This window comes from Salvelinus alpinus, chromosome 12, assembly GCF_045679555.1.
Source record: "Salvelinus alpinus chromosome 12, SLU_Salpinus.1, whole genome shotgun sequence".
Lineage (NCBI taxonomy): Eukaryota > Metazoa > Chordata > Actinopteri > Salmoniformes > Salmonidae > Salvelinus > Salvelinus alpinus.
In genome coordinates this window covers 3,070,232-3,094,806 of record NC_092097.1, presented here as the reverse complement: position 1 = coordinate 3,094,806, position 24,575 = coordinate 3,070,232, and the positions used below count along the sequence as shown (strand labels likewise).

The 24,575-nt window shown below is 43.0% G+C and overlaps 1 protein-coding gene across 3 annotated transcripts in view; it reads left to right on the top strand.

Annotated features, from left to right (window-relative positions):
* Positions 1 to 24,575, top strand: part of LOC139535377 (protein MTSS 2-like) — a 117,901-nt gene that overhangs the window by 68,653 nt on the left and 24,673 nt on the right. For all 3 annotated transcript variants that reach the window (XM_071334729.1, XM_071334730.1, XM_071334731.1), the window contains exons 5-9: positions 4,466 to 4,557; positions 4,668 to 4,742; positions 9,524 to 9,681; positions 12,523 to 12,630; positions 12,912 to 13,009. In XM_071334729.1, coding sequence (XP_071190830.1) covers positions 4,466 to 4,557; positions 4,668 to 4,742; positions 9,524 to 9,681; positions 12,523 to 12,630; positions 12,912 to 13,009 — 531 coding nt within the window. The remainder of the gene's footprint in view (positions 1 to 4,465; positions 4,558 to 4,667; positions 4,743 to 9,523; positions 9,682 to 12,522; positions 12,631 to 12,911; positions 13,010 to 24,575) is intronic.

The following is a 24,575-nucleotide window of genomic DNA, read 5'->3' as shown; positions in this document are numbered from 1 at the left end:
TCTTCACTAGATACCAAAACATTAAAAGGCCAGTTTCTCAAAAGTGAGGTTACAAGTTGATCAACTTTCAAAGCAGAATTACTTTCCGATTGTTCCTCAAATGCAGTTTCTGATATACCATTTCATAGCTCTGAGTCTCTACTTTTATCCAATGTATAAAAATAAAAAAACATTTCACATTTTGCTACATAAGACCAAATCCAGGTGGTGAGTGTCAATTGTTTCACCTCTTTCATACTCACTTTTCAGAATTCAAAATTACAATACTTGTCTTTCATAATTTGGTCAGTTATACTTGGATGTGTAGTGTCAGCGTTTGTTGCTAGCATGTCATGCCTAAGTTTGCTGATCTTGCCAATTAAAAAAAAAATAATAATCTGTGGGTTTTATGATGAATGCAATGATTCATTGGATGGAGTCGAGTTTGCCTTTTTTCCCAAAATTTCATTTAAGGTGCTCTTAATGCTTTTTACTATCAGTCTTTGTCATTTATCATTGTTTAATAGTTTGGTTTCTTCTTGTTTTTATTCAGTTTAGTCACAGGATTTCTCAATTTTAAGTACGTTTGTGTAGCCAGACTTATTTGCCGTTCCTCGCAACCATACCATTTTTTAAATTCCTCATCAATCCATGGAAATAAGCAATTTCATAAATGTCATGTGCAGTGTCTGGTTGCTCCTCATTACACACAACTGACCAGCAAATATTATTTACATCATCAACAAAGAATCACTACAAAACTTTTTGCATGACCTCTTATACGTTATATTAGGCCCCGTCCTTTGGAACTTTGGTTTTCCTAGATATGGCTATGATATTGTGATCACTACATCCTATGGATTTGGATACTGCTTTACAGCTGATTTCTGCAGCATTAGTAAAGATGTGATCAATACATTTCATTCATGTGCTGTTTGTAAATACCCTGGTAGGTTGACTGATAACCTGAACCAGGTTGCAGGCACCGGTTACATTTTGAAGCTTTTTCTTGAGTGGGCAGCTTGATGAAAGCCAGTCAATATTAAGGTCACCCAGAAAATATTCCTCTCTGTTGATATCGCATACATTTATTATGCATTTCTCACACATTATCCATATTCTGTCTGTTAGCACCTGGTGGTCTGTAGCAGCTTCCCAGACAGAATGGGCTTTAGGTGAGGCTGTTGAACCTGTAGCCATGTTACTTCATCAGTATTTAACATATCCTCTCTAAGCTTAACAGGAATGTGGCTCTGAATATAGATCGCAACACCGCTTTCGGTAGATGTTATAACCATGTATTGCTACCACTGTATCATCAAAGGTATTATCTAAGTGCGTTTCGGAGAGAGCCAGAATATGAATGTCATCTGTTACTAGCAAGTTATTGATTTCATGCACCTTGTGGGCTATTTTTTGCACTTTTCTGCAATGCTTGATTGTTTTTATTGCTTTACTGGGAAGCTTATCAGAAGTAGACATGACAATGTTATGTTTATATATTTGTTATTTATTTATGTTTGAGCTGATAGTGCCGTGTTAGCTGCACACAGTGGAATTTCTACTAGGGCACACCACCTCAGTGCTAACAGTATACATCTGGTTCATAGGCACATGATTGCTGTATACGTTAGCTGTAGGAATGACAAAGGCATTCAGGGGAGTTAGAGGGACATAAAATTAGGTTAGTTACATTGTGACTGCCAACGCCCATGGGATAATATACATTTGCTACAGCAGTATGACAACGCAGCGACACAATGGTAGGGATGATCTAAACTGGATTATCTAATCCAGGAGCCAAGATTATTTGGATAGATTCCGTCATTCCTGTAGAGCATCTTCTGTTTCCAGAAGGTGTCAAAGTTTCCCATAGAAGTTATTCAAAAAGAGCTACAGTAATATTTTAGTCAGGTGTAAAATGCCAGTAGCCTGCTGAATCTTTCACACCTGCGGCCCAACGATGGTACCGGACCTGAAATAATTGGCCACTTTCTGGAATCTTTCAGAGCTAGAATCAGTCCTTTTTAAAATTCATTTTCAGCTGTTCCGAGCTAGCCCTCTTAATGTCGTTTGACCCCACGTGGACTACGACAGCGTCAGCTCCTGGCAGCTGTCATAGAACAGTCGGAAGCATTCTTGTAATCCTTGTACCCTAGAGCTGCTGATGATGACAGTTTGTGCAATTGCTGAGGAGGTCCGGCCGTTCTTTCGCCTCAAGAGGTTTCGCAAACCCCTCGATGACAGCCCAATGGACCCGAGACAGCTCTAGTATCCATTCTGGATGAGGAATGTGCCGGAGTCTTAAGATAGCCTCACTGTCATAATGAGGGGGTGAGCTCTGAAGATCTGAACCCGAGGTAGAAGCCACCAGAGATGGAGACAGAATAGAGGACAAAGGCGCAGGTACTTCCGGATCCAATCTCGAAAGCCCCCAGGGAAGGATCCGGATCCTCTGGATCAAGTGCGGTGAAGCTGTTTCTCGTCTGTGTCCGGGCTTACCTTCGCCGAGGAGGCCCCGGCTGTGTTCGACTTCCACGGCGAGTGACATATCTCTATGGCTAGTTGGTAGGATCGAGAACAGGAACTTCGACCAAGTCCTCCAGGACAGGAGCATCCTACTAACTCCATTCTTCAAGGAAGCGGGCGACCCCTTCAGGGAGGGATCCCTGCAGAGACATGGTGGCGACACTTCCATCAGGCCAGAGCGGCGTCCGGCTACTGGGGTAGAAGAGAAAGGAACAAGTGGGCGGGCGTGGATTCCCCAGTAGCTTGTGTAAGTTCGTTACTTGTTTGCTAAGAGTAGCCACTTCGCCTTCCATAGTCCTCTGAAAGCAAACAGTTGCTACATTGAAAGTTCAGACTTTCCACATTGTCCCGGAATAAAGCAAAATAAACAACTCCTGCAGTGTTGACAATTCCACTTTGAACATATGGGGTAGTGTGTGTGTGGGCCAGTGAAGACATCTCATTTTTAATCAATTTTAAGCTCTGGCTGTAACACATTAAATTGAAAAAAATCAGGGAGTGTGAATACTTTCTGAAGGCACTATATCGGGCATTCCTCCAGAAACCACAGAGCGCTGTCCCTTTTCTAGGATTATGACCCTGGCTAACTCTGCAATTAAAGCCCAAGTGGATAACAGCAGGCTCGCCTCACGCTACTATCCTGAACCCAATTTCCCCTGCCTACTTCAGCCCCAGTAAATCCATCCAGGCTCTGCTTAGGGTCCTTTCTGTTGCTCTCAGTGCACCGATGAGACAGACAAATGAACATTTTGTAATGTAAAATCACCCTGAGAATTGATTGTACTTACAGCCAGTGCTCTCTCGAAGCCTGACACATGGTTATAATGGGACTTCGGCTGTGGGTGGATGAGAGATTGGATTGTTGCTCTGGTACCATTTGCACGGTACTAAGCCGGGCCGAGCTCTACTGAGCTGGCCTGGTTACACATTAACCATAGTTGCTGGAACCATGCCCGGAATTGACAATGTGAAAATAAAATATCAGAGCCAGCAGAGTATGGTTTGGGTCAAGATGGTACTGTGAAAAGGGTGTGCCTATACGCTAGCCCAGGCTGCAGCCTACTTTCCCCCTCTTCTGAGCTGCTACTTTAGGATAATTTACTCGCTTTTCTTTTTCAGTCTTCATTTTATTTTTTATTTAACGAGGCTCGCTACACCTGACGTGAAAGTTTTGAACACTGTTGCAGTTTTAGGATTTGGTGTAAGTCCTGGCAGTGTCTCGTTCCATATTTTCTTATTTCTCCCTCTATAATTTCCATCAGTCTCCTTCTGACATGCTTCATTGTCTTTATTTGAATGGATTACGCAATGTCAACTCATTGACCGCCCAGCCTCAGTTGAAATTAACAAGGACTGACACCAAAATCCCAATGATCCCATTGACCTTACTGTACATAGGCCCAACCCAGATATGGGCTCAGCTCTGAATAGGCTGTTAGACAGTAGAGGGAAGGGAAACTAACAGACTTCTGATTTAACCTATAAGATGTATTACTAAGATTTCTTTCATCATCAGCTTGGCCTAGTTTTCCCCAGTCACCCTGTGTGTTGGGCACAGTGATGTGAAAGTGTTAACAGTGCTATCTCACAAGTTTAAACACATATTGTGTGCTAACCTGTCATGGCTGATCAGCTCAGGCTTCATGACATGGAGCTATGTCGGGTATGTGAAGATAGGAGTTCACAGCCTACCTGAGACAATGCTCAGTCTAATTGCTTTTCTTCACAAGCTATGGTGTTTTGATTACCTGGTTAATCTAGTTTATGACCACCCGCCTATCAATAACAATTACTTAGCTGGATCAGTCATCGACCTGAAAAAAGCCCCGCTTTGTTTCCATTGATAATTCAGAATTTGATGAAGTTGAATCGTATCAACTAGTCTGGAGAAGATTCCAGGTGAACCACTGTATTTTTCACTGTAATGTAACGGCTGGTCTATTGGGTTTCACTGTAGGGCACTAACAGATACCCTGATCAGCCCCCTGGAGCTGAAGATTGAGGAGTGGAAGAAGGTGGCCAGTCAGTTGGACAAGGACCATGCCAAAGGTAGGAGAGCGTACATACACAAATAGGCGTACATGCATACAATTATGAAACGTCTGAGTTATCCGACTCATTTCACTGAGACTTTATCCCCTCATGTCTTCCCAATGCAGAATACAAGAAGGCCAGAGCAGACATAAAGAAGAAATCCTCAGATACAATCAAGCTGCAGAAGAAGGTTAAGAAAGGTAGGGGTGTCTGTTTCAAACTCTTAAGTACTGTGTGATGTGACACTCTCTGGCCCAGATAAGAGGGAAACACCTGTGGCAATGTGGCCTAAGCATTTGGAGGGAGGGGGGGGGGGATTGGACTACACCTAAATAGAAAGTGTGATTCAAAGCATCGAGCAGCGGAACAGTCATTACCGAGGTTCAGGTTACCTTAACACAGCTGGCTTTGTGAAAGGAGACAATGTGGTTTGTCCACACCCGCAGCTGTTACGGTGCCCCTCTTCGCCAATCCATCACACCACACCTTCAATGTTCCTCTCCCGTAGACGGTATCGTTTCAGCCAGGTTGTGGTTGTGTAGCTCTAGCTGAGGACTTTTTTCTTGGTCTCCGTAGTGAGAGGCTGTAAAGATAAATACATTTTCCCCCAGATGTAAAATTCGATGACAATAACGACAATCTTACCTTGTTAGTTAGCAAAAAGCTTAAACGTGATAATCCACCTCCCCATTCTGACTTTTAAATGCATGGCCAGTAATGATGTCGTGACTATCGCAGATCTGCAGCTCTGAACTATGAATTGAGCTTCTGTCGTCTTTGAGAATTGAAGTCTTTGTTCATTCCTCAAGTGTTGCTCTACGAGACCACACCATGACGACTGAGAAAGTTATTGGTGTCGCAAAGCAGAGCTAGCATATGAATATTTGGATACCCAGGGCTCCAGACTGCGACCATTTAGTCACATTTGATTAACCTTGTGACTTGGCTGTGCGAGTACAATTTGTATCGGTTGCATAGTTACGAGCTGCACATTCTACAAGCTCATCTCACTCCAAACGTCAAAATATTTTTGGCTACTAAAACCATAATTTGGTCAAACTGTATTCTGGGGCCTTAGTGTCAAAAAGTGATGAAACCGTTACGTAGCATATTAAAGCGGCACATTTTGTAGTGCTTCTCTTTGTAATGTATTAATTGATATTAGAAGAGGTGCCCAAAAATGGCACACTCTCATTTTGCTTTTCACATTATCCAATATGGCCGCCGATACTGAATCCGATTTTGGAAAGGTGATGTTACTGTTGAATTTGTTGCCATATATAATACAAATCTTGTGTATCTATATTCGGAGAGCCTGTTTCTGTCCTGCCCTTGACTTTGGTGCAGGGCATGTGATGTCCATAGCCTCTTTTTCGCAAAACTCCCTGATGATCTCAAGAAGATTGCGTTTTTCTAGCTGTGTCCATTCCAGGTGGTGCATGTACAGGCAGACCATCTATTGGAGGAAGGATGTCAGCGTTGTGCAGCAGCTGAAACCTGGTCCCGACTGAGTTTGAACGCTCCTTGGCGACAACAGCTCCAGAGCATCAGTTGTTAAACAGGAAATAACAAAATAAAATGAAGACATTACAACCTTGCACAACATCAATTCACCACCCAAGTTTAGATAAGAATAATAACCTCATGCAATGAAAATGATATTCAGCTGAAGTGCTGGTACTGCTTGAACTGTGGCAGCGGCCTGAAGTACAGAGACAGGTGTTGTTGCCAGCCATAGCTTTCCACCAGCACCGTACCATCCTCCACAAGCAATCGCAAAGTGCCAATCATGTTGGAGGCCAATTAAATAATCAAAACGTGTTGTTTTGCTTTACTTACCATGTGTTGTCATCGATTCCTTGTAGAAACACCACACTGCTACTGCTTTTGTCACATGGGATGGCAGCAGCTTTCCACCAGTGTTTGTGTCCTGGTTGGCGTCCTGGTAATACTACTGCATTTTCCTCTGCGTAGTTGTTGAAGTTCACAACTAGCTGCAAGTCCTCATGCTTCAGGTGTAACCTGTGCTTGCTTTGGGCCAGCTCTCTTTTTATTTAACTAGGCAAGTCAGTTAAGAACAAATTCTTATTCGCAATGACGGCCTACCCCGGCCAAACCCGGATGGCGCTGGGCCAATTGTGCGCCACCCTACGGAACTCCCAATCACGGTCGGATGTGATGCAGCATGGATTTGAACCAGGGACTGCTGTGACACCTCTAGACCGCTGCGCCACTCAGGAGCCCCCCCCCCCCAATTCCCCAATTACATGTTCATTATTTAACCCTCTGATTTCCCTCAGTTTTTTTTGTGCGTGTTTGTTTTATGTATATCGGTCCTTTTCGTGTGGGCTTGGTATTTACTTCATGGAATGTATATTATTGAGTAAAGTTACTTTTATTACTCATCTCTGCTGTCCTCTGCTCCAGCTACACCCAAATCGTTACAGCACGAACTGTAATTTGTTCTGAATAAGAGCATCTGCAAAATGGCAAATGTAAAATGGAGGCGTCTTTTATTCCGTTAACTCTCAAAAACATACCGGATCTGACAAGATCGCACCTTCACCCTTGCCTATTTTACCAGTCTAACCGTGAAAATATCAGATTTAGAAAGAAGTGTGTATTTTGGAAACGTTAGATCCAGCGCCTTTGCGTTTTATATTTGGAACCCATTTTCTTGGTCTTTTGAGAGGATTATTGGAGGGTGTAGGGCTTGCCGCTTGTGAGCTGTCTGCTTTGGGTACTATAGCACATAATAGGAAATCAGGGATCATGATAGTGGTCAAAGTTGTGCACTATATAGGGACTTAGGGTGCAATTTGGTACGCAAACACTCAGGTCTATTAATGGAGGCAGGCCTGCTACCCTGAATCCTACTCCAGGGACTCATCTCTATCATAAGGCTTTTATTCAGGGTCCTGTTGGATCCCTCTTTCCAACAGCTTTTGTATTCCTTTCTGAGCCCAGTTAGAACATGTGATAATGAATTCAGTTAGCCTATTGTGTGTGAGTGTGTATAGTTATCCTACTGTGTGTGTGTGTTATGTAATTGGTAAGTGCATGCATGCATGCATATGGAAGGTGTGTTTGAAGTATTGAGGTGCATGTGTCAGAGCGAGAGCCCCCTTCCCTTTCTTCCTGACAGCCAATTGTATGTGGAATCTGTTGTCGTAGCAGCTGGACACAAATGAGTAGGCAGTTACACACCCTCTCTAGTCTCTTTATATAGACCCCTGCATACCACACAGCGTTTGTCAACACACACATCCGTTTTGCTGCTCGCCATTGGCCTTCACTCCGGTTCATCTCGTGCTCTCGACATGCCTGCAGCATGCATCTTCCCAGAGAGCACACTGACACAACAGTTGAAGAGGAGTGGTATCTTATGTAGTATCCTCTTACGTAGGTGCTGGGGTTGGAGCATGGACTCTACAAGGTGTTGAAAGTGTTCCACAGGGATGCTGGACCATGTTGACTCCAATGCTTCCCACAGTTGTCAAGTTGACTGGATGTCCTTTGGGTGGTGGACCAGTCTTGAATCACACTGTAAACTCTCGTGTGTGAAAAACCCTGCAGCGTTGCAGTTTAACTAGAACCGGTTCACCTGGCAACTACTAACATACTCCATTCAAATGGCACTTAAATATTTTGTCCAGCCCATTCACCCTCTGAATGGCCCACATGCACAATCCATGTCTCAATTGTCTCCAGGCTTAAAAATCCTTATTTAACCGGTCTCCTCCCCTTCATCTACACTGATTTGAAGGGGATTTAACAAGTGACATCAATAAGTGATCATTGCTTTCACTTGGTAGGTCTGTCATGGGAAGAGCAGGTGTTCTCAATGGTTTGTATGCTCAGTGTATAGAAAACACAGGATATTCAAAACAAAGAGATTTTCAAGGTTATACTGCTTTGTTGTGGCAAAAGTATGCAATTGCAGGTACTATGCTTTGGCTATATAAAGCTGTGTGTTTTTAGTTTCTCAATCACGGTCTAAATTTCTCTTCAAAGGTTTTGGGATAAATAACAGACACCTCTGACCAGCAATTAGAATGGGATACTAAGAGGAAAGTTGATCTCAAAATATTTCTATATTATTCATTAAATTGATAGATTATACAATGGGTGGGCCTAATCCTGGATGCTGATTGGTTAAAACCGCATTCCAGCCTTTCATGTCAAACAAAATGCAGCTAGTTTGGAGTGATTGTGCTAACTGTTGTTGGCTAGCTCCTCTGAACAACAGTGTCCTGACGAGAGAGCACATTTTCTATGCCTTGTGAAATCGCGCATCATTAGCTCATTGTTAAATGTCACTAGAAAACAGTTTAAACAAATGCAAAAGCAGCTACTTTGTTGTTTTTCTGGCTGCACTGTTTGACGTGACAGTAAGTTAGCCGTAGTTGACTAGCTAGCAAGCATGAGAACGTGGCCAAGTATGGCAATAGAACATTTAGAACAAACGACTGGGTTGCATTCATAGATACAGAACAAAAAGACTGAAATACTGGGTCGCGTCTCTGGAAACAGACCCAATTGAACGAACGACCAGCCGGCTTGGGTAGCAACCCTAGATTTGTGTCGGGACTATATCTCGTGGAAGAATGAAATCGTATGAATAAATTCATCAAAATAATATTTTTTATTCAAATATGTCAATCATTATTTGAATCTATTGGTAACCGGTTGTATAAAAGTGATAATGCCCTCGACGCCGTTGTTTGGAGGATATATTGGCACGGTTTCCCTGCCCTCGACTTAGTTTCGGGCCTAGCAACACCCGTGCCAAGATATACTCCAAACACTGTCTTCTCGTGCATTATCACTTAAATGCACACCCCTCAACAAATGTGTTTCGGGCATCGTTTTCTACCCTGAGTTTTGTTAACTTGCTATAGCAGCCCGCTGGCTTTGTTTGCCTGTTATTTTGCCAGTCTGCTCTGCCTGTCAACTTTGGTTCCCCCCTGTGTTTCTCTAGGAAAGGACGAGGTGCGCGGGCAGCTGGACAACGCCCTGCAGGAGGTGAACGTGCGCTATGCTGTGCTGGAAGAGACTGAGAAGAGGGCAGTGTGCCGGGCGCTCATCGAAGAGAGGGGCCGTTACTGCGCCTTTGTCAGCATGCTCAAACCTGTGCTGGTGAGTAGGTTATAATAATATTATTATTATTATCATCTGATCTACAATCAGTCTATGTTCATAACAAATATGTGTTCATGAGTTAGTTAGTCTCATCTGATCCGGATTCAGTCAGTATTCACGTCAAACCTGTGCTGGGGTTATCCTCTCATCTAGAATCAGTATCCATGCCAAATATGTGATTTTGGGGTGGTTATAATTATAATCCAAAATCAGTCTTTATGATTCATGCCAAAACTGTATGTGTGAGGGCTTAATACTCTCATCTGACCCAGACTCAGTCAGTACTACCTAGGCCTAGACTGGCCCAAGGATCTAGTTGGAACGTTCAGCTGCTAAAGTTGATCCATTTTCATATAAAAGGTCTCTGGCTTCTGTTTTAGTGATTGGAACAGGTTGGAGGCCCCAGAACCCCATGATGTAACGCCATGCAAGTTCAACGCTGTTTACACTGTTGACATGAGAGAGAGTCTCTATTGAGTGAATCTGGCAATGTTTGATGGTGATTGGACGGTCAGTGCCTCAAGGCCTCAGTTCCACATAGGGCTCTCGTCAAAAGTAGTGCGCTATGTAGGGAATAGGGTTCCATTTGTGACGTAGACAGTAATATTTTCAGTTTTGCCATATGCACACATACATTGAAATGCTTAACTTGCAAGTCCTTCCCAACAATGCAGTATTCAATATCAAAATAGAAAAATAACAGGAAAAAAACAAGAGTGTAAGCTGTCTTAGTGGGTAGAGACCTGGGGATAGACGGTGGGAGAGCAGTAGCAGTTAGCCATTTAATTCTTATGGCCAGGGGATAGAAGCTGTTTAGGAGTGTTGTTCTGAGCCTTGATACACTGGTACCGCCTGCCGGACGAGAGCATGGAGCCTGGGAATTTTTGGTGGCCTTTCTCCGACACCGCCTGCCATGTACGTCCTGGGAACTTACCCCCAGTGATGTGCTGGGCTTCCCGCGACACACTCTGTAGGGCCTTCCGGTCGAGGGCAGTGTAGTTGCCAGACAGTGATACAACCAGTCAGGATGCTCTCGATGGTGCAGCTGTAAAAGGTCTGAGGGGCCATGCCAAAATCCTTTCAACTTCCTGAGGGAGAATGGGTGCTACAATTGAAAGAAATTACACCAATATCTCTAAATTCTATGGATCACGTCATCTCATTATACGCCGACGATATCTTACTTTACCTCGACAATGTATCTCAATCTCTCCCGAATGCTTTGAAGATTATAGACAAATTCAGCTCCATTTCACGTTTTAAAATATATCTCACCAAATCTAACCTACTCCCCCTTAAGAACCCGGCACAGGACCCCATCTCTTATGGAATGCCAATCATTTCCCATTTTAAAAATGTAGGAATCGATATATTTATTTTAGATTAAAACATTGCCCAAAACGTAAAGAGAACGCTCAAATCAATTCAATCAGACCACAGTAGATGGCTTAACATTCCAGTCGCTCTAACCGGCACAATGTTTATTGCGAAAGTTAATATATTGCCACTGTTTGAATTTTGTGAGCTCAATGCTTCCTATGTCTCCCCCTTCCGGCTATGGGGATAAAATCCACAGTGAATTTTCAGAATGGTAATAGAAAGTTAAGATATCCCAGATTTAAATTAACACATTTACAGAGAGGGAAAGATGCTGGAGGGCTATCTGTTCCAAACTCTAAATTCTATTTCCAAGCTTTAGCATTTCCCCGAATGTATAAATTGGTTTAGACATAACTCTTCCGCTCCCTGGCTGAGAATCGAGAAATATGGTGGCTCCCATTGCCCTGGAAGATGTGATGTTCATTGATCTATCTCAATGTAAACTACGCTTTGGCCCTATTATTGCTCACACAATATCTGTTTGGCATAAAATGTAAAAACTATGCAACTAGGAAACGTAATCGCACGCCCAGACTCCAATATTTAACAATAATGCCTTGCGATCTGGAGGACTGCCTTTCACATCGCCCCAATGGTCCAAATGTGGTATCCATGCCCGTGGCGATGTAATGGTATAAGGACATTCCAAGAACTGAAAGAAGCATTTATATTACCAGGTAACTCTTTTTTTTAATTTTCAGCTTAGATCAGCTATGCTGGCCTATGGAGTTCCATGGAAAACCCAGCTGTAGAACCGTCTAATGATACAATTTGTAAACGGATTACCTGGTCCCCCGAAAGGACTAGGGCAGATGAAGATGAGGGAGGAGAAATGTGATGGCCATGCATCATTTTTGTCAAGCAGACCTTGCTTTTTCATTGTAAGCTCATTTACTTGTGTGGCTGCCAGTCAAATAGGGTTGCACTTCTTCTTTTGTCATCTGATCAAAATGAACTATTTTCAGCTGAATGTGTTGCACTAATGTACGTTCTGTGAAGGAAAGCTATAGTTGCACCTCCCTGATCGCTCTATTGAAGCAAAAAAAACTCACTTTCAATATAAAAAGTCACCCTTGTCAAATACGCAGCTGGACTCACCTGCTCCCGCTTTGTCTCGTTGTCTTATTTACAAACATGTGACTGGCTCAACTGTTCTGGGGAACTATGGGAAGCTTCATAATGTAAAATAATGCGATCTGCTTTATCTCCTAACGTATTGCACAAGTTGACTGCTGGTATTTACTAAATAAATAGCTACAAATATACACATGTTTTGAAAAACTTCAAATTAATAGTTTTGACGGTATTGAAAAACGAATTACCCTGATATACCGCCCAAGCCTTGTTACTAGGGGCTATTTGTAACTGATGGTTGTGTCTGGGATCTGTGGTTACGGGCAGCGCTGTGGTTTTTGGTGATTGGTTGTGTGTGTCTGATCTGTGGTTGTGTGTGTGCAGGATCATGAGATCAGCATGCTGGGAGAAGTGACCCACCTGCAGACCATCCTGGAAGACCTGAGCAACCTGACGGCCGAGCCCAGCAAACTGCCCCCCGCCAGCGAACAGGTAAGCTGGATGATTCACACACACACACACACACTTGTTCGCACCACACACACAGAGACATCAATATACCTTCCCAAATACACTTAACCACATACTCGCACACATATATATACACACAAACACACACACACACACACACACACACACACACACACACACACACACACACACACACACACACACACACACACACACACACACACACAGTGTTAGATATTCCCACTGTTCCATGTACTCATTCTCACACATTAAAACACTTTTTTCCCCTCCCTACTCAACAGGTGATCCTGGATCTAAAGGGATCCGAATACAGCTACAGTTACCAGACACCCCCTGCCTCCCCCAGCAACACGATGTCCCGCAAGAGCAGCATCAGCAGGTAGCTAAACCCACACACACACACACACACACACACACACACACACACACACACACACACACACGCATGCAAAAACACAAATCACATGCACGTACTCACACATTCTTACTCATACATAAACTTACCAACACTCGTGTACACACACACTACACTAAGTACTTTAGAGAGCTTACCAAATTGGGGTGGTGCACGAAGAGAAAGTGGATCAAATGGATAGTAGTAGCAGCTAAGTGAAGTTCAGTGTGTCTGCTATCACAGTGGCCAAGTTCCACTGACTGGAGCCAGCTAAGGAAGTGTGCTCCCGTAATAGGGGTTAGTTAAACATTCGATCCCTAAATGGCACCCTATTCCCTAAATAGTGCACTACTTTTGGCCAAAGCCAAGTCAAAAGTAGTGCAATATGTAGGGAATATGGTGCCATTTTGAACGCAGCCTTGGAGAGGGATGAAGGAGGGGGAGAGAAGGGAGGGATGGTAAAGAGAGCAGGTGACTGAGTAAAGTTCCGAGAGGACAAGTGAAGTGGAGCCAAGGGAAGTGAAGAATAGCGGGGCGTGGCGGCTGCGGACAGTCTGTCACCCATGTGTCCTGTCTGCTTACCATGGAATGGCCTGGGATGACTCACTCACACGCATGCATGGAGCACGCACACACACACGTGGCTTCATCGCACTCAGGATGTCTGCTGGTCCCCTGGTGCAGCAAGCCTCTACTGTGTGCAGACACAAACACATGTTCCGGATTTCATCTCACTGTGTATGAAAGGGGAATGTGTGTGTGTGTATCCCATGGTGGGGGAGGGGTGTACTGATCGTCCATGCCGCAGCCAAAACACACGTCCCCCAGGAGCTGATTGGGGTAGGGAGGGTGGGTGGATAACTTCCTCCATCATAGAGACAGGGTAGAAGGGTGAGCAGGCAAGTGAGAGAATGACTAGGCTTAGATCTCCAGTCTTGATAGGGTACTCTCCAAATAAAACTCCAAAGTACCTCATCCGAACCCTTGTCCAAAGCACCTAAACACAGCTGTCTAAGTACGATTCAAAGTTTATTTGAATGTGATTATATGTATTGTAATTGATGATGTATGACATTCATTATGCTCTTTGGTCAGCTAAAGGTGACAACAAGACCTCTATAATGTACAGTAAATATCCAAATGCAGTATAAAAAATTTCAACAGTTTGAGGTTGAGTTGGTTTAGTGGGTTTCCTGTCAACTTGGCTTTGCAGTCCTCTCTTTGGAACTCATACAAACACACACACACACACACACACACACACACACACACACACACACACACACCACAGCCCTCATTGGTCCAGCCTGTTTGGGATAGTCATTTAGAGTGGTAGTTTCCACTACAGTCTATTCTGACAACTCTCCACTGGCAGAGCTCAGTTTCCACTTAAGCAGTCAAACGTTTCTCAAAACTACTACTATGCTCAAAACCTGCAGTGTGTTGATGTAGCAGACCATTTACGCATTCAAACCAGGCCTTCTACTTTTAGCTATTGGCCTGGGCAGTACACCAAAGTCCATGATTGGATTCACACAGTTTGATTTAGAATGTGTCCCAAATGTCACCCTTCTACCTACAAGGTGGAGTAATTTTGACCAGAGCCCCATGGGCCGAAAGTAGTGTACTATATAGGGAATAGGGTGCCATTTGGAACACTACCCAACTGCAAAACTACACCTTACTGCAAAACATGACGAGAGCGTGACTGCATACCTCCGTCAACATGGTATTCAGGGTGCTGCCTTGAGAGCGTGACGATATGCATGGCTACAAAATAAGTCCCCACTTTATATCGTCATCATAATTCTGACTTATGCACTGAGCAAAATATAACGCAACATGTAAAGTGTTGGTCCCATGTTTCATGAGCTGAAATAAAAGATCCCAGAAATGTACATCCCTGTTAGTGCGCATTTCTCCTTGCCAAGATAATCCTTCCACCTGACAGGTGTGGCATATCAAGAAGCTGATTAAACAGCATGGTAATTATACAGGTGCACCTTGTGCTGGGGACAATAAAAGGCGCAGATTTGTCAAAACACAATGACACAGATGTCTCAAGTTTTGGGGGAGCGTACAATTGGCATGCTGACTGGAGGTATGTCCACCAGAGCTGTTGCCAGATAATTGAATGTTAATTTCTCTACCATAAGCCGCCTCCAATGTCATTTTTGAGAATCTGGCAGTACATCCAACCGGATGCTCATCTGTGTGCTCGTTGTCTTCAACTGGGTCTTGACCTGACTGCAGTTAGGCGTCGTTACCAACTTCAGTGGGCAAATGCTCACCTTCGATTGCCACTGGCACACTAGAGAAGTGTGCTCTTCGCGGATGAATCCTGGTTTCTACTGTACATGGCAGACAGCGTGTATAGCATTGTGTGGGAGAGTGTGCCCCATGGTGTGGTTATGGTATGGGCAGGCATAAGATACGGAGAACGAACACAATTGCATTTTATCAATGGCAATTTGAATGGACAGATACTGTGACTCATCCGTGCCATTCATCCCCTGCCATCACCTCGTGTTTCAGCATGATAGTGCACGGCCCCATGTTGCAAGGATCGGTACACAATTCTTGGAAGCTGAAAATGTCCCAATTCTTCCATGGCCTGCATACTCACTAGACATTGAGCATGTTTGGGATGCTCTGGATCGATGTGTCGTGCTGCGTCACCCTGCAGGAGGCAAATGCAGGCTATTAAAACCTTACGTAACCAGAAACCGTGGATTGATGGCAACATCCGCGCAAAAGTGAAAGTGCAAACCACCGCTTTTAATCATGGCAAGGCGACCGGAAACATGACCGAATACAAACAGTGCAGCTATTCCCTCCGCAAGGCAATCACACAAGCAAAGCGTCAGTATAGAGACAAAGTAGAGTCGCAATTCAACAGCTCAAACACGAGAAATATGTGACAGGGTCTACAGTCAATCACAGATTACATAAAGAATACCAGCCCCGTCGTGGACATTGTCTTGCTTCCAGACAAATTAAACAACTTCTTTGCGCGCTTTGAGGACAATGCAGTGCCACTGACACGGCCCGCTACCAAAGCCTGTGGGCTCTCCTTCTCCATGGCCAACGTGAGTAAAACATTTAAACTTGTTAACCCTCGCAAGGCTACCTGCCCAGACGGCATCCCTAGCCACGTCCTCAGAGCATTCGCAGACCAGCTGGCTGGTGTGTTTATGGGCATATTCAATCTCTCCCTATCCCAGTCTGTTGTCCCCGCATTCTTCAAGATGGCCACCATTGTTCCTGTTCCCAAGAAAGCTAAGGTAACTGAACTAAATGACTATTGCCCCTTAGCACTCACTTCTGTCATCATGAAGTGCTTTGAGAGACTAGTCAAGGATCATATCACCTCCACCGTACCTGATACCCTAGACCCACTCCAATTTGCTTACCGCGCCCACAACCGCAGGGCTCTCCAGAGGGTAGTGCGGTCTGCACAACGCATCCCCGGGGGCAAACTACCTGCCCTCCAGGACACCTACAGCACCCGATGTCACAGGAAAAAAAGATCATCAAGGACAACAACCACCCGAGCCACTGCCTGTTCACCCCGCTATCATCCAGAAGGCGAGGTCAGTACAGTTGCATCAAAGCTGGGACCGAGAGACTGAAAAACAGCTTCTATCTCAAGGCCATCAGACTGTTAAACAGCCATCACTAACATAGAGACGCTGCTGCAAACATACAGATTCAAATCTCTGGCCACTTAAATAGACTTAATTAAGGTATCACAAGTCTCTTTAAATAACGACACTTTAATGTTTACATATCCTACATTACTCATCTCATATGTACAGTGGGGAGAACAAGTATTTGATACACTGCCGATTTTGCAGGTTTTCCTACTTACAAAGCATGTAGAGGTCTGTAATTTTTATCATAGGTACACTTCAACTGTGAGAGACGGAATCTAAAACAAAAATCCAGAAAATCACATTGTATGATTTTTAAGTAATTAATTTGCATTTTATTGCATGACATAAGTATTTGATACATCAGAAAAGCAGAACTTAATATTTGGTACAGAAACCTTTGTTTGCAATTACAGAGATCATATGTTTCCCGTAGTTCTTGACCAGGTTTGCACACACTGCAGCAGTGATTTTGGCCCACTCCTCCATACAGACCTTCTCCAGATCCTTCAGGTTTCGGGGCTGTCGCTGGGCAATACGGACTTTCAGCTCCCTCCAAAGATTTTCTATTGGGTTCAGGTCTGGAGACTGGCTAGGCCACTCCAGGACCTTGAGATGCTTCTTACGGAGCCACTCCTTAGTTGCCCTGGCTGTGTGTTTCGGGTCGTTGTCATGCTGGAAGACCCAGCCACGACCCATCTTCAATGCTCTTACTGAGGGAAGGAGGTTGTTGGCCAAGATCTCGCGATACATGGCCCCATCCATCCTCCCCTCAATACGGTGCAGTCGTCCTGTCCCCTTTGCAGAAAAGCATCCCCAAGAATGATGTTTCCACCTCCATGCTTCACGGTTGGGATGGTGTTCTTGGGGTTGTACTCATCCTTCTTCTTCCTCCAAACACGGCGAGTGGAGTTTAGACCAAAAAGCTCTATTTTTGTCTCATCAGACCACATGACCTTCTCCCATTCCTCCTCTGGATCATCCAGATGGTCATTGGCAAACTTCAGACGGGCCTGGACTTGCGCTGGCTTGAGCAGGGGGACCTTGCGTGCGCTGCAGGATTTAAATCCATGACGGCGTAGTGTGTTACTAATGGTTTTCTTTGAGACTGTGGTCCCAGCTCTCTTCAGGTCATTGACCAGGTCCTGCCGTGTAGTTCTGGGCTGATCCCTCACCTTCCTCATGATCATTGATGCCCCACGAGGTGATATCTTGCATGGAGCCCCAGACTGAGGGTGATTGACGTCATCTTGAACTTCTTCCATTTTCTAATAATTGCACCAACAGTTGTTGCCTTCTCACCAAGCTGCTTACCTATTGTCCTGTAGCCCATCCCAGCCTTGTGCAGGTCTACAATTTTATCCCTGATGTCCTTACACAGCTCTCTGGTCTTGGCCATTGTGGAGAGGTTGGAGTCTGTTTGATTGAGTGTGTGGACAGGTGTCTTTTATACAGGTAACGAGTTCAAACAGGTGCAGTTAATACAGGTAATGAGTGGAGAACAGGAGGGCTTCTTAAAGAAAAACTAACAGGACTGTGAGAGCCGGAATTCTTACTGGTTGGTAGGTGATCAAATACTTATGTCATGCAATAAAATGCAAATTAATTACTTAAAAATCATACAATGTGATTTTCTGGATTTTTGTTTTAGATTCTGTCTCTCACAGTTGAAGTGTACCTATGATAAAAAATTACAGACCTCTACATGCTTTGTAAGTAGGAAAACTTGCAAAATCGGCAGTGTATCAAATACTTGTTCTCCCCACTGTATATACTGTATTCTACACCATCTACTGCATCTGAATGTTATAACTAGACAACCTAACGTACAATTTCAAAAATACATTAACCAGAAAACATACAATGTAATAAGACACATCAAAATGTGCAGCTCTTTATAACATAAAATGGGACCACGGTGTCCGTGTGCGGTTTCCAATACATCAGTTATACACCTACTCAATAGGTTCGTTTCAGAAGGAATTGTTCATTACATGTCGGAGGATGGTATTTTATTAGGATCCCCATTAGCTGTTGCAAAAGCAGCAGCTACTCTTCCTAAACATGAAACATAATACAGAACATCAGACAAGAACAGCTCAAGGACAGAACTACAGTGCCTTGCAAAAGTATTCACCACCCTTGGCATTATTCCTATTTTGTTGCCTTACAACCTGGAATTTTTTGGGGTTTGTGTCATTTGATTTACACAACATGCCTACCACTTTGAAGATGAAAAATATATATTCTTGTGAAACAAACAAGAAATAAGACAAACAAACTGAAAAGTTGAGCGTGCATTACTATTCTCCCCCCCAAAGTCAATACTTTGTAGAGCCACCTTTTGCAGCAATTACAGCTGCAAGTCTCTTGGGGTATGTCTCTATAAGCTTGGCACATCTAGACACTGGGATTTTTGCCCATTCTTCAAGGCAAAACTGCTCCAGCTCCTTCGAGTCGGATGGGTTCCACTGGTGTACAGCAATCTAAGTCATACCACAGATTCTCAATTGGATTGAGGTCTCGGCTTTAACTAGGCCATTCCAAGACATTTAAATGTTTCCCCTAAACCACTCGAGTGTTGCTTTAGCAGTATGCTTCTGGTCATTGTCCTGCTGGAAGGTGAACCTCCATCGCAGTCTCAAATCTCTGGAAGAGTGAAACAGGTTTCCCTCAAGAATTTTGTAGTATTTAGCGCTGGCCATCATTCCTTCAATTCTGACCAGTTTCCCAGTCCCTGCCGATGATAAACATCCCCACAGCATGATGCTGCCACCACCATGCTTCACTGTGGGGATGGTGTTCCCGGGGTGAAGAGAGGTGTTGGATTTGCGCCAGACATAGCGTTTTCTTTGATGTCCAAAACACTCAATTTTAGTCTCATCTGACCAGAGTACCTTCTTCCATATGTTTGGGGAGTCCCCCAGATGCCTTTTGGCAAATGTGTTCGATTATTGTTTTCTTTAAGCAATGGCTTTTTTCTGGCCACTCTTTCATAAAGCCCAGCCATGTGGAGTGTACGGCTTAAAGTGGTCCTATGGACAGATACTCCAGTCTCTGCTGCGGAGCTTTGCAGCTCCTTCAGGGTTATCTTTGGTCTCTTTGTTGCCTCTCTGATTAATGCCCTCCTTGCCTGGTCCGTGAGTTTTGGTGGGTGGCCCTCTCTTGGCAGGTTTGTTGTGGTGCCATATTCTTTCAATTTTTTTAATAATGGATTTAATGGTGCTCTGTGGGATGTTCAAAGTTTGGGGTATTTTTTTTATAACCAAACCCTCATCTGTACTTCTCCACAACTTTGTCCCTGACCTGTTTGGAGAGCTCCTTGGTCTTCATGGTGCCGCTTGCTTGGTGATGCCCCTTGCTTAGTGGTGTTGCAGACTCTGGGGCCATTCAGAACAGGTATGTATATATACTGAGATCACGTGACACTTAGATTGCACATAGGTGGACTTTATTTAACTAATTATGTGACTTCCGAAGGTAATTGGTTGCACCAGATCTTATTTGGGGGCTTCATAGCAAAGGGGGTGAATACATATGAATGTACAACTTTTCTGTATTTTTTTTCTTCAAACAAGTCATTTTTTTCACTTCACCAATTTGGCCTATTTTGTGTATGTCCATTGCATGAAATCCAAATAAAAATCCATTTAAATTACAGGTTGTAATGCAACAAAATAGGAAAAATGCCAAGTGGGGTGAATACTTTTGCAAGGCACTGTACATTTTTAAAAGGCACACGTAGCCTACATATCAATTCATACACACAAACTATCTAGGTCAAATAAGGGAGAGGCTTTGTGCCGCGAGGTGTTGCTTTATCTATTATCTATTTTAAACCAGGTTCGCTGTTTATTTGAGCAATATGAGATGGAAGAGTTCCATGCGATAAGGTCTCGATATAATACTGTACGTTTTCTTGAATTTGTTCTGGATTTGGGGACTATGAAAACACCCCTGTTGGCATGTCTGGTGGGATAAGTTTGTGTGTCAGAGCTGTGTGTAAGTTGACTATGCAAACAATGGGGGATTTTCAACACAATGTTTCTTATAAAAAGAAGTGATGCAGTCAGTCTCTCCTCATCTCTTAGCCAAGAGAGACTGGCATGCATAGTATTAATATTAGCCCTCTGATTACAATTAAGAGAAAAACGTACCGCTTTGTTCTGGTACCAGCTGCAGCTTAACTTGGTCTTTCCTTGCAGCACTGGACTACACAACTGGACAATAATCAAGATCAGACAAAACTAGAACCTGCACAACTTGCTTTTTGGAGTGTGGTGTCAAAAATGCAGAGCATCTCTTTTATTACGGACAGACCTCTCCCCATCTTTGCAATCACTGAATCTATATGTTTTGACCATGACAGTTTACAATCGAAGGTAACACCAAGTAATTTAGTCTCAACTTGTTCAACAGCCACACCATTCATTACCAGATTCAGCTGAGGTCTAGCACTTAAGGAATGATTTGTACCAAATACAATGCTCTTAGTTTTAGAGATGTTCAGGACCAGTTTATTACTGGCCACCCATTCCAAAACAGACTGCAACTCTTTGTTAAGGGTTTCAGTGACTTCATTAGCTGTGGTTGCTGATGTGTATATGGTTGAATCATCAGCATACGTGGACACACATGCTTTGTTTAATGCCAGTGGCAGGTCATTGGTAAAAATAGAAAAGAGTAGAGGGCCTAGAGAGCTGCCTTGCGTTACATCACACATTTACATGTTTGACATTAGAGAAGCTTCCATTAAAGAAATCCCTTTGAGTTCTATTAGATAGCTCTGAATCCACAATATGTTAGAGGTTGAAAATCCATAGCACAAGTTTTTTTCAACAGCAGGTTATGGTCAATAATATCAAAGGCTGCACTAAAATCTAACAGTACAGCTCCCACAATCTTCTTATTGGCAATTTCTTTCAACCAGTCATCAGTCATTTGTCTCAGTGCAGTACATGTTGAGTTCCCGTCTCTATAAGCATGCTGAAAGTCTGTTGTTAATTTGTTTACAGAGAAATAGCATTTTTTCCAACAGTTTGCTAAGAGCTGGCAGCAAGCTTATAGGTCTGCTGTTAGATCCAGTAAAGGCCGCTTTACCACTCTTGGGTAGCGGAATGACTTTGGCTTCCCTCCAGGCCTGAGGACAAAGGCTTTCCTCTAGGCTCAGATTAAAGATACGACAGATAGGAGTGGCTATAGAGTCAGCTACCATCCTCAGTAGCTTTCCATCGAAGTTGTAAATGCCAGGTGTGTCATTATTGATAAATAACAATTATTTTCCCACCTCTCCCACACTAACAAAATTCCAACTTAATGTGTTTCTTTCATTATTAATGTTTTATGCATGAGTACAATGGCTCACTGTTCGTTGTTGGCATTTCCTGCCTAAATTTGCCAACTTTGCCAATTTAAGTAATTGTTAAAATAATTGGCAACATCAAATGGTTTTGTGATGAATCAGCCATCTGATTTGATGAAAAGATGGAGTTGAATTTGTCTTTCTGCCCATAATTTAATTTAAAGTGCTCTGTTTTTCCATCATTCTTTATATCATTGATCTTGGCTTCATATACAGTGTCTTCTTTTTGTTGAGTTTAGTCACATAAATTCTCAATTTGCAGTAAGCCACCCAGTCAGATGTACAGCCAGACTTATTAGCCACTCCTTTTGCCCCATCTTTCACCCATACAGTTTTTCAATTCTTCATCAATCCATGGAGCCTTAACAGTTCTAACAGTCTGTTTCTTAACAGGTGCATGTTTATCAATAATTGGAAGAAGCAATTTCATAAATTCATCAAGTGCAGCGTCTGGATGCTCCTCTTTAATCACATCAGACCAACAAATATTTTTAACATCATCCACGTAAGAGTCACAAGCAAAATCTTTTGTATGATCTCTTATATACTATTTTAGGCCCGGCTGTTGGAATTTTGGCTTTCCTGGATATAGCCACTATATTGTGATCAATGCATCCAACGGGTACTGATATAGCTTTAGAACAAAGTTGTACCGTATTAGTACAAATGTGATCAATACATGTGGATCTTGTTCCTGTAGTGTTTGTAAACACCCTGGTAGGTTGATTAATAATGGATGGAATCTAGAACAGAATAAAATCATATTCCCCTGCGGCAAAACACATCGAATAGATCGCCATTGTTGGTTGGTGGAAATCCCCATCGACTGAGGATTTGGGGTCACCATTTACTGTAGTGGACAGTAATATTTGACGTGTATATATGACATTCTACATACCTCACATGCGACTCGTAATAAGACTAAGCAATTACCCTATTCAAATGTTTATCTGACTTTGCCTAATGCCTGCTTGTATATAATAATAGGCAATGAGTTGACTAGCAAGAATTGGTCTGAGAAGGCAGATATTTAATTAACATTGTACAATGAATGGATTCACATACAAGGCATAAAGCATAACAAAGTATACTTTAGAGATGAAACAGTATGCAAATTTCATATCACGATTAGTGACCACAGTTATCAGTATTATCACGGTATTATTAAAATGTGCTGGAAATGTTCAAAATGTACTGATACACTGAAATCATTTCACCAAGTTATATTGAAAGCCAACAAATACAATTAGCAGCACTATGCACTTTTTGTGTGCATAAACATTACAATTCTAACATTAACATTAAAGATGGTACCATGTGGCCATGAGAGGTAAGTTTGCTTAGTGCGGGTTCAAATAAGCAAATCAAATAAACTTAGCAGCACTCACTTTGTAGTGAGGCACGGCAACCTTCATCAGCCTCAGAAAGCCTGGCCTCTCAACAATTTGAAATGGCATCATGTCCTTTGCAATGTAATATGAAAGGGCTGCTTGAGCATTTTTTGATGTGGGTGCATAAGCAGCCTGGCTTTCACTGGGTTTGTCTGCTGCACGCCCCTATCTGTAAACAACGGAATAGCAAACTTATTATTATTGGTGTTGTTACATTATAATTATTATTCTCACACAGTCTATCTTCTGTGTTGCATTTGAGTATATGCAATGACCCCATGCACAATTTACATAAATGCAAATGAGTCTTAAGTAGACCGTGATAGTAATTGCAATGATCCCAACAATTGACATAAATACAGGAGTCTTGTGTAGGAGTCTATAGTGTTCCTCCTGTTGGAACACTTTTACGATCAAGTCGACGACTGACGGATTTTAAATGAACAAAATATGTTGGTTGGGTGACTAAACTACATAACGTGTTATCGTGTGTAATGGGCGAATAGTCTGCAGACACACGACGCATACAGCAGCAGAACAACGTGTAGTGTTTTTACAAGAGAAGGGAACACTGAAATCTTCAGTTTACATTATTGACAAGCTATTAGCAAGTTACAGACAAACCATGACATTTTCCCCCATTCTGAAGTCCCCACATCATGCATTGAGCTAAAACTTAACTTACCTTGCATTCGCTATAAAGTGGTGGTCACAAAGATGACTCGAGATTTGAAGTGTTGCCCCCTTTCGCAGCGATTTTTTGTTGTTGTTGTTGCATGTTCTACATACAAGGTGACCATCTTCGATTTTAAGTTTCCTTCAGCACTCTTGTAAAACCCAAAATATGACCACACTTAAGATTTGGTACTCGTATAAGACTGAAAAATCTCCCGAGCGCTGTCACTGCCTTCCGCCATGTTTTCACACAAAACAAAACCCACGTTGCGTGCTGCGCCTACGTCAGACTGTTGCTAACTTTGGTTGATGCTGGACAGTATTTACAGTGAGTTTTTCTAACCGTGGTAATCAAACACAGTTTTAATGCTAATTAAAATTGGAAACGTTAATACTCATCGTCTGGAATTTTACTGTGGTTTATCGTGAAACCGGTAACCGTTTCATCCGTAGTATACTTAAAAACATGA